At 32.0% G+C, this 18154-nt stretch overlaps 1 protein-coding gene across 2 annotated transcripts; it reads left to right on the forward strand.

The window, feature by feature from the left end:
- The first annotated feature begins 945 nt into the window (after window positions 1–945).
- On the forward strand, window positions 946–14823 carry LOC129870772 (NAD-dependent protein deacylase SRT2). 2 transcript variants are annotated; one of them, XR_008762126.1, is made up of 12 exons: window positions 946–1197; window positions 2165–2207; window positions 2293–2527; window positions 3853–3918; window positions 4666–4711; window positions 5965–6125; window positions 6203–6332; window positions 8114–8275; window positions 8344–8471; window positions 8865–8964; window positions 9071–9232; window positions 14618–14823. XR_008762126.1 is itself a non-coding variant. In XM_055945633.1 (11 exons), exons 1-11 carry the CDS (start codon window positions 1150–1152, stop codon window positions 9119–9121), a joined length of 1170 nt encoding a protein of 389 aa, XP_055801608.1. In that variant the 5' UTR covers window positions 946–1149; the 3' UTR covers window positions 9122–9327. The 2 variants fall into 2 exon arrangements, 1 of the variants encoding a protein (XP_055801608.1); XM_055945633.1 differs by lacking the exon at window positions 14618–14823 and having other exon boundaries at window positions 9071–9327.
- The last annotated feature ends 3331 nt before the right edge of the window (window positions 14824–18154 follow it).

The raw sequence follows: 18154 nt of genomic DNA on the forward strand, positions 1-18154 counted from the left end.
TTATCGGTTTATCCAATAACTCAATATTAAAAAATCAATACCGAATTGATAATCCAATAAAAAATTTAAAACCATTATATAATCGTTAACCCAATAACCCAATAATAATAATAATAAAGCAATAACATTTTTTTCGTTTCAACTTTTGCACACTCCTAAACACATCTGAATTTGTTTGGTACAAAGAAAAATATTTTTCTAAAACATAATTGAATTTCTTGCCTATTTTGGCTCTTTGAGTGAGCACTCTATGGTGAAAACTTTGTGCATACTGATTAAACCGTTCATTATGTAATAATAGCAAAAACCACATAAGAAATATAAATTGTACTTGACAAACTCTATGCGACAGATCCGAGTCAAAAGACATTGAGGGGGGGATCACACTGAGTCCACCCTCCAAACTAACTAAGCTATTCCAAACGACAAACTTATTTTTTAATAGTTGACAACAACAACAATAACAATCCAGTGAAATCTCACAACGTGAGATCTGTGGAGGGTAAATTGTACGCAGACTTTACTCCTACCAAGGTAGGACGACTGTTTTCGGGAGACCCTCGGCTCAATAAAGCATAAAAAGACGTGTCACTTATAAAATTTAATTTTTCTATATATTTAAAAATTACGTAAAAAAATTATAAATTTTAGTACAAAATATTTAAGAAGTATTTGTCATGATCAAAACAAATATAGAATAAAAAATCAGAAATTCCTTGAATGATATACTCAAGATTGTAAATTCAAATAATTAAGAAAGCCAAAATTGTGGGATTCGTATAAAGAGGTAAAAAAAAACACTATTGCAACAAAAAATAAAACTAGAATACTCAACAACTATATAGTAATAAAGGTTTCGAGTTCAAGCCTTGTGAATAAAAAAAAATTATGTTGACTTAAATAGATCTTACAGCATAATTTGAATTTAATTGATTCCACGCACTGCAGACGAAAACCAAAATATATATATAAATGCCCCTAGAGAAAGAAAAAAAATTAGCAAATTTTCCCCTTTTCAGTTGTGAGCGGTGGAGAATTGTTGGACGTGGAAGACGATACGTTCGATGGCGGAACAGTAGAGGTGCCTAATAATAGGGAAATTGGAAGAGCAAAAATCTCAAACACGAGCAAAATTATAGCCTAATTTCTATGGCCATGTCAATATCTCTACGAATTTGTTGCAGACCTTCAATTTCTGTAAGTTATAGTAGTTTGATTGTGAGTAACCAGCAGCAAATTTTATCTTATTGTTGAGTTTGTTGATGTTTTTATGCCGAATTGTTGTAAGTGTTAGATTTTATGAGATACATTTCTAGACATATATATATAATGAGAAGTGTTAGATTTCTCTCTCTTTTGTTTTTTGCTTTTGAACAAGGATCTAATCATATGGCTTTAGTGGTCAATAAAATGTGAGTTGACCACCGTGAGGTCTCAGATTTAATTCACAATAGAGATGAAAACATTAGATGATTTATTGCCATCTGTTCCAGCCTTGGTGGTAGAGGTACCGGTTGCTGGTGAGAAGTGAGTGGAAGGTGACACGTATTCCGTAGAATTAGTCGAGGTGTGCTTAAGTTGGTTCGGTATCCACGGTTATTAAAAAAGGGTCTAATCATATGCAATGACCAAATGAGCCATGTATCTTTTAGTATGATAACAATGGAGTTGGGACCATTTTTCTCACATCTCGACTAATTTCAGGTGTATTTGCTACCTCGCACTAGCAAATACTGAGTAACTTTGTCCATCAAGGTTGTTTTTACCTAGTATTTTTGCATGGTTTAAACCTAATACCTTGTGATTCTTAACCTACTTCATTGACCACTAGACCAATATATTTATTTCGAAAAAAGTGATAGAATATCACAATTGGAAATTGGAATTGTGACTTAAGGCAATTTTCAAGCTTCTTTATTGCTACACTGGAGTCTTCAGTTGAGATTCAACAGTTTACACTACAACTACCTCATATAAATAACAAAGTTCATTTTTGCTCTATTTGGACAGTATGATTTATGTTGAGGGGGATTCAATTGAATCCCTTGCCTCCACTTAGCTCCGCAACTGTTCTTTTGGATATTAGAGTTATGGTTCCTTTAACATATAGATTTTTGGTGGTACCGATAATATTATAGTGATAATGTGTGAATTGAATGGACAGGGCTTAAAGAATAAAAGAGATTTGTTGGGCTTAGAATTGGCAGGTAAGTCTTTGTTCATGAATAGCAATTAATATATGTACTTATTAGTTGTCTCTGGCTCCTGAGCAGTTTATTTTCTTGTTTACAGCTTATCAATCAAGTAATCCGATGGGGAAATGGTTTAGTGGAGTGAAGAAGTTTATTCCCTTTGAGGGATATGTTAAGTCTGTGAAAACAGCTGCACGAATATCATTTCCAACAATCTCATCAGACTGTAAAGATAAAGAGCCTTCAAATTTTTTGAGTCACAAGAAGATGGTTCCTTATTCGGAACCCCCTAGCAGGGAAGATGTGGACAGTTTGTATGAATTTTTTGATAGGAGGTAGGAATTGTGCTCCTTTTATTTTTTTGGATTAGAAAGGTCAGGAAAATACAAAAGTGATGGTTAGCTGCTTCTATTGTGCTGGAGAATACTTGGTTGTCCTTGGAAAAAATTGCTTGATTAGTTGTTTGCTGTTTTTCCTTTTGTGCTGCAATGGTTTAATTCTGCAGTCATATTTTCATGTAAGGAATAGTGAATTGTTTCATGTATTTCTACATATTCATTCTGAGAACCCTCTCTTTTCTCTCCCCCATTTTCTCGGTAGGGCATTTTGTTGTTTCTTGCTAACCGTGCTGCAAGAAGAAATTGTGAACCAATTCAACCATTTCATCTGTTTATCTCTTCTTAAATGGGTGCAACAATTTTCATTATACATAGATTATGTAGTACAGAGAGCAGCATATTCACAATCACGTGTCAACTAAATATAAGGAAGAAGGTCAAAATTAAAGTAAAAAGCGAAACGAATGGAGGGAAAGAGGGGCTGAGGTTGCATGAATTGTGGAATGTGTTTTACAACAAAGGAGAGTGCAACTGAAATAGCATTTCCTAAGCAGATAATCAAAGATATAGAATAAATAAAAAATTAATTATCTGTGATAATGGCATTAGAAAATGGAACTTTTTTTTGATGACCGTAGTGTCCAGGCCAGCTTTTTCGCACCTCGAGTAGTTCCACGGGATACCTGCCACCTCCCACCAACAACAGGTACCAGGTGTAACTCTGTTCACCAAGACTAGGACAGATGAGAAGAATCACCTAGTGTTTTTTTGTCTCTGTTGGGAATTGAACCTGAGAACTCATGGTTCTCAACCACTTCATAGAAAATGAAACTTATGACATCCATTTACATCAAATCCCTTGATTTATTTCTTGCATTTGGTAGATTTGTAGCAATAACGTAGCCCTTGATTGCGACCACATTATTTCAAAGTCATTTAGCTAAATAGTATGTGGTTTAAGAGTCCAAGTAGCTAAAGTTTTTGTGATATAATTCACATAGTATAGATGTATTTTGCATTTTGTTATCTGAATTACTACTATGTGATAAGACTACATGCAATTTTATCAGACATAGTATGCTGCTAATTTCTCTGTCATAAACTAGACCCCACATGGTGGGACTATACTGGGCTTATTGTTGTTGTTGTAAACTAGAACTTTACTGGTGGTTCCTTTTCTGATTCTTAAATTGTAGGTCAAATTGGGTGTCCCTTTAGCCGCACTTGAGTTATAAAATACTACTTCCCTTTGTGTTTTCTTCTAATATCAACTACACCATGTCATCAATTACTGATGAATTCCTTTCTGTTGTTTTTTGTAGCACCAAGCTTGTTGTATTGACGGGAGCTGGCATGAGCACAGAGAGTGGAATTCCGGATTACAGGAGGTTGGTTTAAAATAATATGAGCAGGCTCAACATGCTTAACAGTTTGATCATTCTCTGAGATTGATCATCTGAGTTACATTTCTGAACACGGACACATATTTACTGCAACGGAAAGAACATTATCAATAATTAATTTTTTATCCTAGCTGAGTTACATTTCAAAAAAAGGAGACACATTTACTATTAAGAAAAGAAAGCTTTCAACTTTAGTTTTTATGCTAGTTGGTGCAATTCACCTTCTTTAAGTTGATTTTATGTCATTAGGATGTCCAGTTTGGGTCCTCAGATGCTAATTGTTTAAGGTTATTTGTATAACAAATTCTTGGCTTTCGTCATGTCTGGATTACTTAAATCTGGTGGCTTTATCAAAGAGAAAAACAAAAAGAGACACATCCAAATTGTTGTCAATATTAAAAGCTGACTTTTTTGGTGTTTAGCATCTAGCTAAATTGTATGATCTAAGGATTAAATCTGAAAGTGCGGCTAGATTTCCTGTCTGCAACAACAGGGAGCAGTATTGTGAAACAGAAAATTCTTTTATTTACTCTGTTTTGAGTATTCCCTGCACTTTTCACCTGTTTCTACAAGGTGGTACATCTGTTGTGAGTTTAAAAGTAGAGTTTGGGATTCGGCATTATAGCTTTTTGCTGATTCTTGGTCTTATATTAGGGCCTGACTTTCCTGTATGAATTAGTTAAGTAATATACTTTAGGCAAATGGTGATGTTTTTCCCTATTCTCTTGGCAGCCCAAATGGAGCTTATAGTACGGGTTTCAAACCAATTACCCATCAGGTGATTTGAAGGCATGTGCTGTGATTGTTGGTTCCATTATATTGACTTATAAATACCATTTCTCCCATATCTCACAGAGGAAAAAGAATGCATCAGTCTGACCCAGAAGGTAGAACCAAAATAGCTATAGTTGCACAAGAGAAGCTGTTCAAATAACACGTTTGCACCAAAAAATTGAAAATAATTAGCATGATCAAGCAATAAATTCTACTACGGATTTCGTTCTGTTCATCTCTAGACATATATGCATATATATATTTCTGCTAGATAAAAATCCTACATGAATTTAGTTTTGGTCATCTCTAAAAATACATGCAACAACAGTCCCAAACAAGTTGAGGTTGGCTATATGAATACTCATGTTTCTCCATTTAAGCTCAATTCATGTCATCATCATACCAAATAATTATTTTTTTTAAAAAAAGTTAGACCTATTCCCAACGAGTAGATCTCACCTATATGGATCTTTTTCATTTACTATGTCATATCATTAGCTAAGTGTGCAGTGATTCCAAGAAATTGTAGGTCTTTCGAGACAACTCCCTTATTGTGGTTTCTACCTTGTCCCCATTTGCAACTTCTCTCACCATAGTTGCACATCTATGCACCAGATGTATCCATTGCAGTTGTAGTTCGATGCAGAACACGACCTAACCATCTCAAGTGACCTTCTCCTATTTTATCCTCATCATTCTACGTGCAGGCATGGCGAATGTGGTCATTTTTTAATGTTATCTATCTTGTATGATCGCACATCCATCTTAGTATCCATATCTCTATAACACTTGTCTTGTGGATATGTTGAATTTTAGCAGCCCAATATTCACTTCCACATATCACATAAAACCTAAGTAGCACTTCTCCATTTCAACCATTTAGTTTTAATTCCTTGAGTAACATCTAGATATGTAAACTGCTAGCACTTTGGCACAGCCATCCCATATAATCTCACCTCAACTTCACTCTTCTTATGCTGACTAAACTTGCATGCATGTCAATTATTCCACCAGTTATTTGCTACCTCCTACCAGCACAGGTCCGTAACTCTGTCACTAATGCTTAAGTAGATAGGAAGAAATCACCTAGTGATTTTGCCTTTTTTGGGACTTGAATTGGTCTCCCAAAGTTACAAGTCCGCTTCATTTACTGCTAAACCACATTCTTAGGTGCTAGAAAAAGCTCTGCTTTCATTGCTCTGTTTACTGCCTATATTCAAATTGTCTGATTTAATATATCCATTGTATCAATTGTAGGAGTTTCTCCGATCAATCAAGGCTCGAAGGCGTTATTGGGCACGGAGCTATGCTGGCTGGAGACGTTTCACTGCTGCTCAACCTAGTACAGGTCATATAGATCTATCATCTCTTGAGAAAGCAGGCCATATAAGTTTTATGATTACACAGAATGTGGACAGGTGGTTGGCTCGTCTTTTCATTTTATCATATTGATTTTATGAGCCTTTTGACACTAATTTGTTACTCTTCCTCCCAGGCTGCATCACCGGGCTGGCAGCAATCCACTTGAATTGCATGGGACTGTCTACATTGTTGCCTGTACAAATTGTGGTTTTTCTCTACCTCGAGATCTATTTCAAGATCAAGTGAAGGCTCATAATCCCAAGGTTATTTTTATTCAATTATTCTATTAATTTAGTAACATTCATATAAGTCCATTCATGGCATTGAGAGCACTGCCTAATTATCGATTTGAGTTATGTGAATTTGACTTCATGAAAGATGAGGGAGAAATCTATGTTAGCACTGTTCCACAAGGCACTTAGGTCTATATGTATGTCCAAGTCCTATAAGTCCTATAAACACCAACTAAGCTTTTCCTATACAAGTCTGGCAAAAAGAGGAGGGGCATTTTGGTGCATAGAATGTTATTGATTCCATTGCCACCTTTACTTACCACAAAGAAAAAAGGATTACATTTTCATCTTCACTAATTGTTAAATGTATCAAGGCACATTGGTGAATCTAGTGATTTAGTGTTCATTTTTGAGGTTTTGTTAGGTCTCTTTTTCTGTTTTATTCATACTTTAATCAATTGGGCTTGTTTAAAGATTTTTAATTACTTGAGCATTCATACTTGATCTATGTAAGTCCTAGGATCATTTAGAGTTTTATATTCCAATATTGTGTTGTTTTGTCAATTTTTTGTATTATAATAGTGACAGTGGACTTCTCAATGAATTGAACCAGCTTCTAAGTAAGTAACCCTTTTACACAATCCACTTTCAAATAAAAGCTTCGCAAAAAAAAATGGAAAATGTTATACATAAGTTTTTCGTTTGAGAAAAACTAGTAAAAATATTTACTCTTATGTACAAGCTATACGACACCATAGCTTTTATACATTATTTATGAAAATGGGACAAGTATTGGCATAATTTTTAGATTGGCCAAAATACACCAACATGTACACACTTGTAAGTCAACTGATTTACCAAGCAGTAACATGAAAAAGTTACAAAAGTCGAATTTTGGACTGATTCAAATTGTATTATGACTCGTCTTCTATTAGCTGCATTGACAGCATCCCATTTAATGATAAGTCCAACAGACCAACACTACATCTGCATCAGTCTCTGTGAAAAAAGAACATATTCCTCCATCCCAATTTATGTGGCACCATTTTATTTAACTGGGCAAGAAGTTTTAGAAAGAAAGATTGACTTTTGAAACTTGTTGTCTAAAACAAGCCTTATACATTTGTGTGGCTATAAATCATCTCTTTAAAGGTAAAGTAAGTATTTAGAGTTGAATTATTTCTAAGTATAAAAAGGTAACACTCTTTTTGGGAAAAACCGAAAAACTAAAAAGGTTCCACATATATCGGGACAGAGAGAGTAACAAAAGAACTGGAGTAAAATTGTTGATAGCATCTTAGCTGTCACACAACCATCTCCTTTGCCCTCAATGCATCAGTTCCTCCCCTACTCCAACACCCACCCCCTTTTGCCGCAATCCTGTACCCCTGCTGCACCAATTGCTTTGCCTTTTCATCCGTCATCATCATCTTAAAGAGTTCTATATTGACGTACTGCATTACCTTGTTTATGATATTGGACTGCAATAACACAGCTCATGTGAATATTTGGATTAACAAATAATAAGTACTGGATTAGCTGTGCAACTACCATGTTCAGCTTGTCATTATATATGTCTTCTTGTGTGTAACAAGCATCGTTTTCGATTGTTTATTTGGTAACATTATTAAAATTTAACAGCTAGCCCTTGATTATGGTGTGTGAGACATCATCTAAGGGATATTACAATAGCCAACCCAAAATTAGAAACTTGAATAACAACAAATCATGCTTTCTTCTTGATCAACCTAATGTATTCACTGTTTTGCTCCGTTGGCCTAAACTGAATTGGAGATATTATAGTACTGCAGTGGGCAGCAGCTATTGAAAGCTTGGACTATGACAGTCAATCAGACAAGAGCTTTGGAATGAAGCAAAGGCCTGATGGGGATATTGAGATCGATGAGAAATTCTGGGAGGAGGATTTCTACATTCCTGATTGTCAGAGGTGCCAAGGAGTTCTGAAACCTGATGTAAGCAATTTTTCTTTGGGTACCAGCAGTAGTATATCGGTATAGTCAGTGATCTGCTACAATTACAGGTTGTCTTCTTTGGAGATAATGTCCCCAAAGCTAGGGCAGATGCTGCCATGGAAGCTGCAAAGGAATGTGATGCCTTCCTTGTACTTGGTTCATCTTTGATGACCATGTCCGCTTTCCGGCTTATCAAGTGAGAAGTTACATTGGTTCTCTTTTCCATTTTATTTAAAAGAAAATCTGATCTACTTGGTTAGTTCTAACTTGTTTGCTCATTCGGTTCTTGTCTAAGTGCATCGTTGATGAATCGGTCCCATACCAAGCATAAGATTTTTTAACTAGGATTGCAATTGCATGACCTGAGAGTTCATTTGTGAGAGTGGTCCTTCTGATTCACTTACTCTTTTCCTTTTGAAAATGATTTAGGATGGTTCTGGAAACGTAACATTATTTCTCTCTTTGCATATACCTGTTAGATTTTCACATCATAATTTCCTTCTTTCTGTTAGTTTTTATTTCCTTCTCTCCCTTTTGGATAACTTATATAAACAGCAAGAGAATAAATCATTAAATTGCTTTGCAACAGAGCTGCTCGTGAGGCAGGTGCTGCTACTGCAATTGTAAATATTGGTGCTACACGAGCTGACGATATTGTACCTTTGAAAATTAGTGCTCGAGTTGGAGAGGTTAGTGCTACCGGAGGTTCTAGTTTCCATTATAGTCATCCTCGTATTACAGTTTCTCTTGCTGCAACGTTACTGGAAACATAGCTTATGCAATTATATGATGCAGATACTTCCAAGATTGCTCAATGTTGGATCATTAAGTATTCCTGCTCCTTAGTTCCTGATTCAGGAAAGTGTTAATTAATAGCACCCAGATTCTTTTTCATCAGTTGCTGCAATGGATTGTACACTTGACCGGAACGTGCAAGTTTGCTGCATTTCACGTGTGGTAAAATCACTAAATCCATCCCAAATGTTGTCTGTAATTCTTAAAAATGCACTGCTCAAGTACCACACACACTTGTGTGCGCGTTTGTATTTCAACGCAGCTCAACTACTTTGAATTTCTGAGTAGTGAGTTTGAAGCTGAAATGGTGCGAAAATACACAAAATATTGCTTGAAAATGATGAATTTTAGGATGGCCTTTTGTTTTTTTTAAAGATTTATTATGCTTATATAAGATTGTAGGGGAAAAGGGGTGGAATTTTTTTTTAGAAAATAATACCCCTATACTATACAGTATACACATTGCTCAATTTTACTTTTATTGACCTGTTTTCCCTCTTGATCTTAGGCAGAGCTTTAACATGAAGAATAAGAAGGTAATCTTGAATCATAGTCAAAAGTAGATAAGTATATTTGGACCTTATTCTACCTTATTCTTGAAATATTTTGACACATGTAGCAATTTAGATGTTAAAAATGTGATTTAGAATAAAAAGAAAAAGAAAAAAAGTTGAAAAATGTATTTGAAAATTTGAGATGTATTTGAATGCACATTTAACTTTAAAATTGATTAAAATCACTTTTTCAAACTTGAAATTCATTTTCAACAGTTCAAATGCATTGTATAACCAAATGTTATTTTGAAGAAAAAAGAAGTGAAATTTTGTATGGATAAAGAGGAGCATAGTTCATCTGGTTCAAATAAATGCTGAGATGATTTATTAACTATTTAAGGGCATGGAATTTTACAGAGCCATGCTCCTTTAATATGATGAGAAGGGAGCCCAATCCATTTTTTCTTTCTACTTTTACTTATTTATAATGGACTTTACACATTCTTTAAGAAATAATAAATGAAGTGTATGATTTTATCATGATATAAATATTAATTGATGTATAGTCTTAATGTATATGAGAAATGATTTAGGAGTAATTAACTTTAAAGGTAAAACATGGAAAAAATTATTTTTCTCTTAATAAGCTAAAGTGGATAAATAAAAATAAAAAAATATTTTTAATATAATACAACAACATATCCGATAAAATCTCACTAAGTGGGGTCTAGAGAGGGTACAGGGTACGCAGATTTTATCACTACCTCGAAGAGGTAGAGAGACTGTTTTCAAAAAATTCTCGGCTCAAGTGTATTTTTCCCCCTCCAAAGTACCCTCGTTCAACAATTTTAACAATCAAATGGAGGGAGGCATAGAGCCTAACCTCCTTTTCCATTTTTGGACAAGAAAATTCTATCTTAAAATTCTGATCCAATGATCTTTACAAAACAAATCAACTATACTAATGCATTTAAACAACATTTGTTAATGCATATAAGAAAAGTATTCTAAGGTGGATCGAATTGTCAGGTAATAGTCTTCTTGGCTCTTCTTCAGAAGGTGGAAAAATTCAATTTATTCATCCTAAGAGCTCTTTAGTCATATTTGGTAAATCAACTTCTTGCAAAATAAAAATAAAAATTGGGTCTTGAATTTGGGTGGCATATTTTGCTAAAGTATTTGCTACTTCATTTCCCTCTCTGTAACAATGTTTAGTTGTAATATTTTTGTGACTAATTAAGAGTTTTATTTCATTAATGATACCTAGAATCTTCCAAGGAGGCTTACAAATTCCATTTATTATTTGAATCAATCCCAAGAAAAAGAAGAAAAGAAACAATGAAGAAAGCATAACCATTAATAAGAAAGACAACGTAAAGTCTACAAGAAAGGAACAATAACAACATCAAAATAGTGTGATGATCGAAACACAATATACAACATAACACAAGAACTATAAGGGGCCGCTTGGTTACTGTATCAGGGCAAAGTTAATACATGAATAACTTGGTTATTCGTGTATTAATTTTATATCATGTTTGATTTTCATGTTTTAAATTTATACAATATTTGATTGGTGTATTTGGAAATGTTGTATAAAAGTTATTGTATTGATTTTATACGGTGTTTGGTTGTATTTTTGTAATTCTACATAACTTATGAGAAATTTTTTGTATAATTTTATGTGGGGTAGAAGGTGGAATAAGTTATGAGGGTATTAGTTATACATGGATTAAAATAGTAAATTACACATTTACCTCTATTAGTTTACTTTTAAATCTTTTAACTCAATATTTTAGTTTACATCTTAATTAGTTTAAGCGGAGAAGGACCTAAAATTTTACTCAACTATTTTAATTGGTACAAAACTACCCTTCGTCCACCTTTCGGCTCCCAAATACCCCTAACGTCAATCTTTTGGCTCAAAAATACCCTTATTTACAACGGATAACGGTCCACACTCATTAGGTGGATGGGAGTGCAATATTGTACCAAATCCTATAGTTTAAGAGTGTTTTAGGTCCTAATCCGTTAAAATAATTTGAAATTACTTAATATATGAGCTCTAGTAAGATTGACCTGATTTTGAATTCCACGGTAAAATCACCTTTGCCTCCTCTTCATTTCTTCTCTCTTAAACTTCTTCTTGGCTCTTGTCCATCATTTTAAAATTTAATTTTTTTAAACTTATGGCAAAATAAGGGAGAAAAAAAGAGGAAAAATAATGAGGACATTCATATAGAAATAATTAGTTCAATAGAAGATAATTTAATAGCATTTTTTCTTTTGTGTGTATCTAAAATTTAAAATAAACGAATAAAAAATAATCTTTTCTCCTTTCCTCACCCCTACTCCACCATGATAATAATATAAATTAAAAGAAGATGAACATGTAGGTTCATTTCAAGTTTGAGACTCTCAATCCTAAGTAAGAATAAAGATTTTTAAAAAAATAGGGAATGGACAAGACAATTGGATAATTAATAGAAAATTTTATATTAATAAAAATAATAATATTTTTTAATTAGATGGATATTTAGACGCGAATATTAGATGGATCCCTAGTTATGAGTTGAGTTATAATAAATTGGGTATTAATTTAAAATAGGCCAATAGAAAAATATCATGAAATTAATAATTTTTTGAATATTATTTTCAACTGTATCAGGTCAAAATATGACTTATATGTGATTTGTGGTATTTATTTGAGAAGATTTTAAATTTGAACCAATCAGATTAGGCAACATAGTAAATAAATATTTAATAATTTTACTTTAGGAAAGCTGTTAAAAATGAAGGCAAATTTGAGCCAAAGGGTTAACATCGATGGTATTTTTGAGTCAAAAGGTTGACGTCAAGGGTATTTGGGGCCGAAAGATGAATAGAGAGTATTTTTGTACCAATTCGAATAGTTAAAGGACATTTTAGACTCTTTTATGTAGTTTAAGTCCTTTTCTTTTGCTCTCATCTAGTAATTAACTTTTAAGTATTTTTTTTTTTTGGAAGGGGAGGGGGGCTGATGGATTTTGTTACTTTTTTTATTAAATAAAAATGTTCCAGGTGCCCATATATGTGGTATGAAGATAACAAATCAATAATACAAGCATAAGTAATACTTTCATAATTAATACCTAAATAACTAATATGTAATGACCCATTAGGTCATTTTGAGAATGAGTCTTCCTCCTTTCATATGAGACCCTTCCCGTAAAATTTTAAGGGATTATTTGGACTATTCGATAATTTTGGTTAATTAGTTGAGAGATAATTTTAGAGAATTAATTTAACTGATAGGCTAAAGTGTTAATTTATTTAATACCCTATACCACTTTTCTTATATTTAATAAAATATGTTAGTAGGGTTTGTCACTTTTAGTAGATGATTAATTTAGAAAAGAAAAAGAAGAAAATAAATAATAATAAAAGAAAAATAAATACAATAATATATATATATATATATATATATATATATATATAATCTGATGGCATTAAGCCATCATATGAGCGACGACGACGAACACAAAAAAAAAAACCGGAGAAAAAAAAATACGGAGGAAGAAAGAAAAATAAAGGAGAAGAGAAAAATAGAGATTTTTATTTCAAAGCATCAAGGTAATTATTCTCATCCTTTCCATTAAATTTTTATGTGATTATGTACATATTTTTTAGGGTATATCGGTGGAGAAATAATGTTGAAATAAGAAAATATGATCGTAGGGTTCTTCACATAAAATCTTGATTTGGGGGTCGAATAACGATCCGTTTTAGCTGAAATTTGACATGTGAGTTTGTTTTATTATGAGTGAACATAATCGGAAAGAAAATTTCAGATTTGACTTCAATGACATAGAATGAGTTAGTTTCCGAATTTTAATATATTGAGATAGACAATTAAATATTAGGTATATTATATTTTATGAATTCTATTAAATTTATGATATTGGGGACATTAGAACCTAACCCTAGGCTTAAAATTTGAAAATATGAGAGTTGACATGTTATTTGACATCAACATTAGAAACTTGATTATAGATTTGGGTAAGTTTTGGGTCTAGGCTAGACATATAATAATATGGGTGTTGTTAGTTTCGAAATCTTATTGTGGTTATTTATTTGATTAGATTATACTTATTTGGAGGTCTAACGAAAAGGAAATGCTCAAGTACCGGAGTAATTGCTTGATTAATTAAGGCAAGTGAATTTCTAAACCTCAGTTTAAGCTTATAGATACTTGTATTTCCGTGTCATATATACTAGGGAGTAATGGGAATTGGACTGGGTTATTGACTGTATGATTGACCTTAAAAATGGAGATGAGGGTATAAAATGGTGATCTAATGACATGTATTGGTGGAATTGATATGTTGTGATTTTGGACATGTGAAATGACTATGTTGATGTGAGATAGGAAAAATTATTGTTGTTGTCATGTTATTATCGTGAATTATATGAACATGAATTGATTGCATTGGTTCTGACGTATTGTGTTGAGACTGAAAATGATATGAAACAAAAGGGGTCGGGCCACACGCTCCGTGATAGGTATTATAAAACAAAGGGGTCGGGTCACACGCTCCGTGGCAAGTATTATGACACAAAGGGATCGGGCCATACGCTCTGTGGTAGTATATATATATTGAGGGGACGGGTCACACGCTCCGTGGCAGGTTACATGGACAGAAATATCCCCCATGGATTCCGGACTGTGATTCAGCGGATGTGTACCGATAGGACAGGCATGCATCATTTCATTGCACTGCATTGCACCTTTCTGATATTTGTGAATTTGTGTTTACCCCCATATTGCTCTGTGTGTGCTGAACTTGACTTGGTATGATTCATTGACGAGACTATTGATGAGTATTTGTGGACTGTATTACTGTTGTTATTGTACAAGTGTAGAGTTGAGCTGATTTTATGCAGGTTGTAGTTAAGGAGGTTCGGTTGGGAGGACAGGAGTACTTGTATTTATTGAGCTTTGCTTAGTTTTAGTTGTCCACTTGTTGAGTACCGTGTTGTTTGGTACTCACCCCTTGCTTCTACACTTGTGTAGGTTGTGAGCCCGGACTTGCTTGATCTCCTAGTGTTTCCACCACATTCGAAGCTATTATTTAGAGTGTTGAGGTAGCTGTTACATCCATCTAGCGGACACCTCTTACTCTTTTAATATGTTTTAGTCCTATTCTAGAGATAAAGACATTGTGACTGTATTTTCTTTCGTACTTCGATAATGTATTAGTGGCTTATATACGTGACAACCAGTCTTGGGGATTTTGAGATTATTTATTTATTTTTGACTAAGTTAAACCTTGTTTTATCTCAATTACTTCCGCATTTACTTTCCGTTGAGTTTTACGCTGACTTATCTAGGTGGGTTGAGATGAGTGCCATCACACCCGGATTTGGATCGTGACATAATACCTGCATAATTTATTCTTACATAACTAATACCTACATAACTTAATCATACATGACTAATATCTGCACAACTTATTTCTACATAACTAATATCTGCATAACTCATTCCTACGTAATTAATACATGTATAACTTATTCCTACATAATAAATACCTGCATAACTTATTCCTACATAATTGATACATGCATAACTCTAATCGTAACCAAACGGTCCTTAAGGATATGACTAGTACTACAACAATAGGCACTAACAAGCTTAAATCAAGACAACATTTCATTCCTACTAACCTCGTATTTTAATACGCGACCTTTATTTCTTTTTATTCAAAGTCATGTCTTCAATAATATGAAATTGCATTAAATTTTGTTTAATCACATTCCCCAATACTTCAACAAGTAAAAATTAACTAAATTTGCATATAAAATTACAAAATCCATTTTTAGCAAATAAGGAAGAAACTTCGAGGTTGGAGGGATCCACAAACATAATCTCATGGAACATGTCATAATCCAGTCAACACTTCACATCATATCTGAGTTGTCCGGTGGAAAAGTCACTACTTTTTTCTGTTTTTTTTTTTTTTAGGTTTGGATTAGTTTTCACACATTTCGACTAAATTTATGGGATATCTGTCACCTTTTATCAGTAATAGGTATTAGACAACTCTATCTATTAAGGCTAGGATAATCACTTAATATTTTTTGTCTCTGTTAAATTTTGAACCTGAAACTTCAGGATCCTTAACCACTTTATTAACCACTAGGTGAATCATTCCCCCCCGGAAGTTTGATTTAATCCCCCCTTTATCCTATGAAATGTCTATTTTGTCCTTAATTTTCTATCTTCCATCACCTGTTTATACAAATAAAAATAATAGGTAATATAATCGTTTTTAAATATATTTCAAAAATAATACAAAAATATTAATAAAAATAAAGGTATATCCTATAAAAAGATTAAAAGATTATCTATTTGTATTGTAAGTAATTTTTTATTTTTTAATTTAAAAAATATTTCATTATTAACAAACAAAAATTGCTTATCTATTCAGACATTTAAGCATAAGAGAGAATTGAAACATACACTTATATCCATTGACATATTAAATGCATGTAATATTAAACTAATAATCATAAATAATAACATAAATTTTAATGACAAAATGATAAAAAAAATTATTCTACTTATAATTTTAATGTGCTTAAATAAAAATCTATAAATACTTAGATTAAAAAAGATAAATAGTATACATTAGAGTTTTGATTATTATTAAAATATTCACTTTTATTCTACTCATTTATTCATTATTGAACGTCAATAATTTATATATTCATTTAAGATTTTTTGTAATTTAGTTTTTTCTAACAGAAAAAATAAGTTTTGTTTTTAATAGAAAATTTGTTACCTAGAATAAAAAATAAAAAATCATAACTTTAAAGAAGTTAAAAAAAAGACAAGGGTTCATAATACAAAGGGTAAAATAGATATTTCAAAAAATTAATTAGAATAAAGGAGGAAAAATAATTATTATTGAAAGTTGGGAGAAAATTTAATTTTTAAATCAGTTTCTCAGTAACTATATAGCAAAAAAATTCCAAAAGCATCGATTGGAATAGAAAAACCAACGAATACGCTCTTGGACCACAGGAAAATCATCATTTTGATCGCCTTTTCAATATAAGATCCTTTCAAACGGATTCCATTCAGTCCGGCGAAAATAATTTTGACCCTTTTTTTTCTTACTAATGATTTTCTTGCTTTGGTGGGCTATTAAGTGCTTAAATTTCTTTAGTCAAAAGGCTGTTAACTCAATTATTTTAATTTGTGTGCACTCAATCTGTTATTATTTTTTTGAATTCATAGTCTTTTGCCACTTTTTTAGCACTTTGCTAGTCATTTTTTTATTATATAGATTTGACTAATTAACATAATTTTTTATAGGTTGTGGGCATTTTGTTTTTTTCTGAGTTGGGCATATCTGGTGAGTGGCTCCAATTTTATCTAGAGAAGTCAATCTCCTTCTTAAGACTTTTGTGAAGTATTCACGGTTGGTACAAGTTGTATAACAAGTGAAAGTTACAAAGTAAACAAAATTATGATAAATTATGGTCAAGTCAGAATTTAAAATTTATAAATTCATAATTCATCTAAATTATTGAGTTTGCAGTTAAATATTTTTTAATATAAAAATAGAGTTGAAGTAAAAATTTGTATGTTTATTTAAACTCAAATGGAATGTTTTAGCTCCACCCTTAATCACACATCGTGGATTCAAGTTTTTTGCAATCGAGAATCAAGATTTGATGACTCTTAATTTATATTGGCAAATATAATCTTTCTTAAGTCATTGATGGACCAACACCATCATATATGTACCACGAGAATTCTAATGATGAATAATCAAAACGTTTCATAAATAGTTTTTGACATTGAAGAATATTCATATATGTCACTTGAATTTTCAAATTCACGATATCAAGTATTTATACTTTGTTCTAATGATGAATAATCATCTATTTTGAATGTTTTATAAATAGTTAAGATATTGAAGAATATTCATATATGTCACTTGAATTTTCAAATTTACAATATTCACATATTTACACTTTATTCTAATGATGAATAATCATCTATTTTGAACGTTTCATAAATAGTTGGAACATTGAAGAATATTCAAAAATGAAAGAGAGTAAAAGCTTTAGGTAAAAAGAACTAACTAGTGTACTTCACTAGTTAGAATTTGGAGCCATGAACAAACAAGTTTTGTATTCTCTCTCTCACAATTTATATAATATATTTTCTTTTTTAATCAGTCTAATAAAAATAATATGTTTTTATATTTATTAATATCCTCAATAAGATGATTTATAGTCATATAAATATTCATAATTTATTTTAAATTCTAAATTTTAAAAGTTTTTTATTTTTTTCTTAAATTTTGTGTCAAGTCTAATAATATATACTCCCTCCGTTTTAATTTATTTATCTACTTTCCCTTTTAGTATGTCTCAAAAAGAATGATTTTTTTTCTTTTTTATCAATTTTTTAATGCTAACTTTTCAAGTAACATGTTTAAGACTATTTCGTATATTTGACATATATTTAATTTAAAATTACAATATTCAAAAAAATTCTTAATTTTCTTAAATTCCCTGTCCAATCAAAAAAGTC

Source organism: Solanum dulcamara, chromosome 10 (genome assembly GCF_947179165.1).
Source record: "Solanum dulcamara chromosome 10, daSolDulc1.2, whole genome shotgun sequence".
Taxonomy (NCBI): domain Eukaryota; kingdom Viridiplantae; phylum Streptophyta; class Magnoliopsida; order Solanales; family Solanaceae; genus Solanum; species Solanum dulcamara.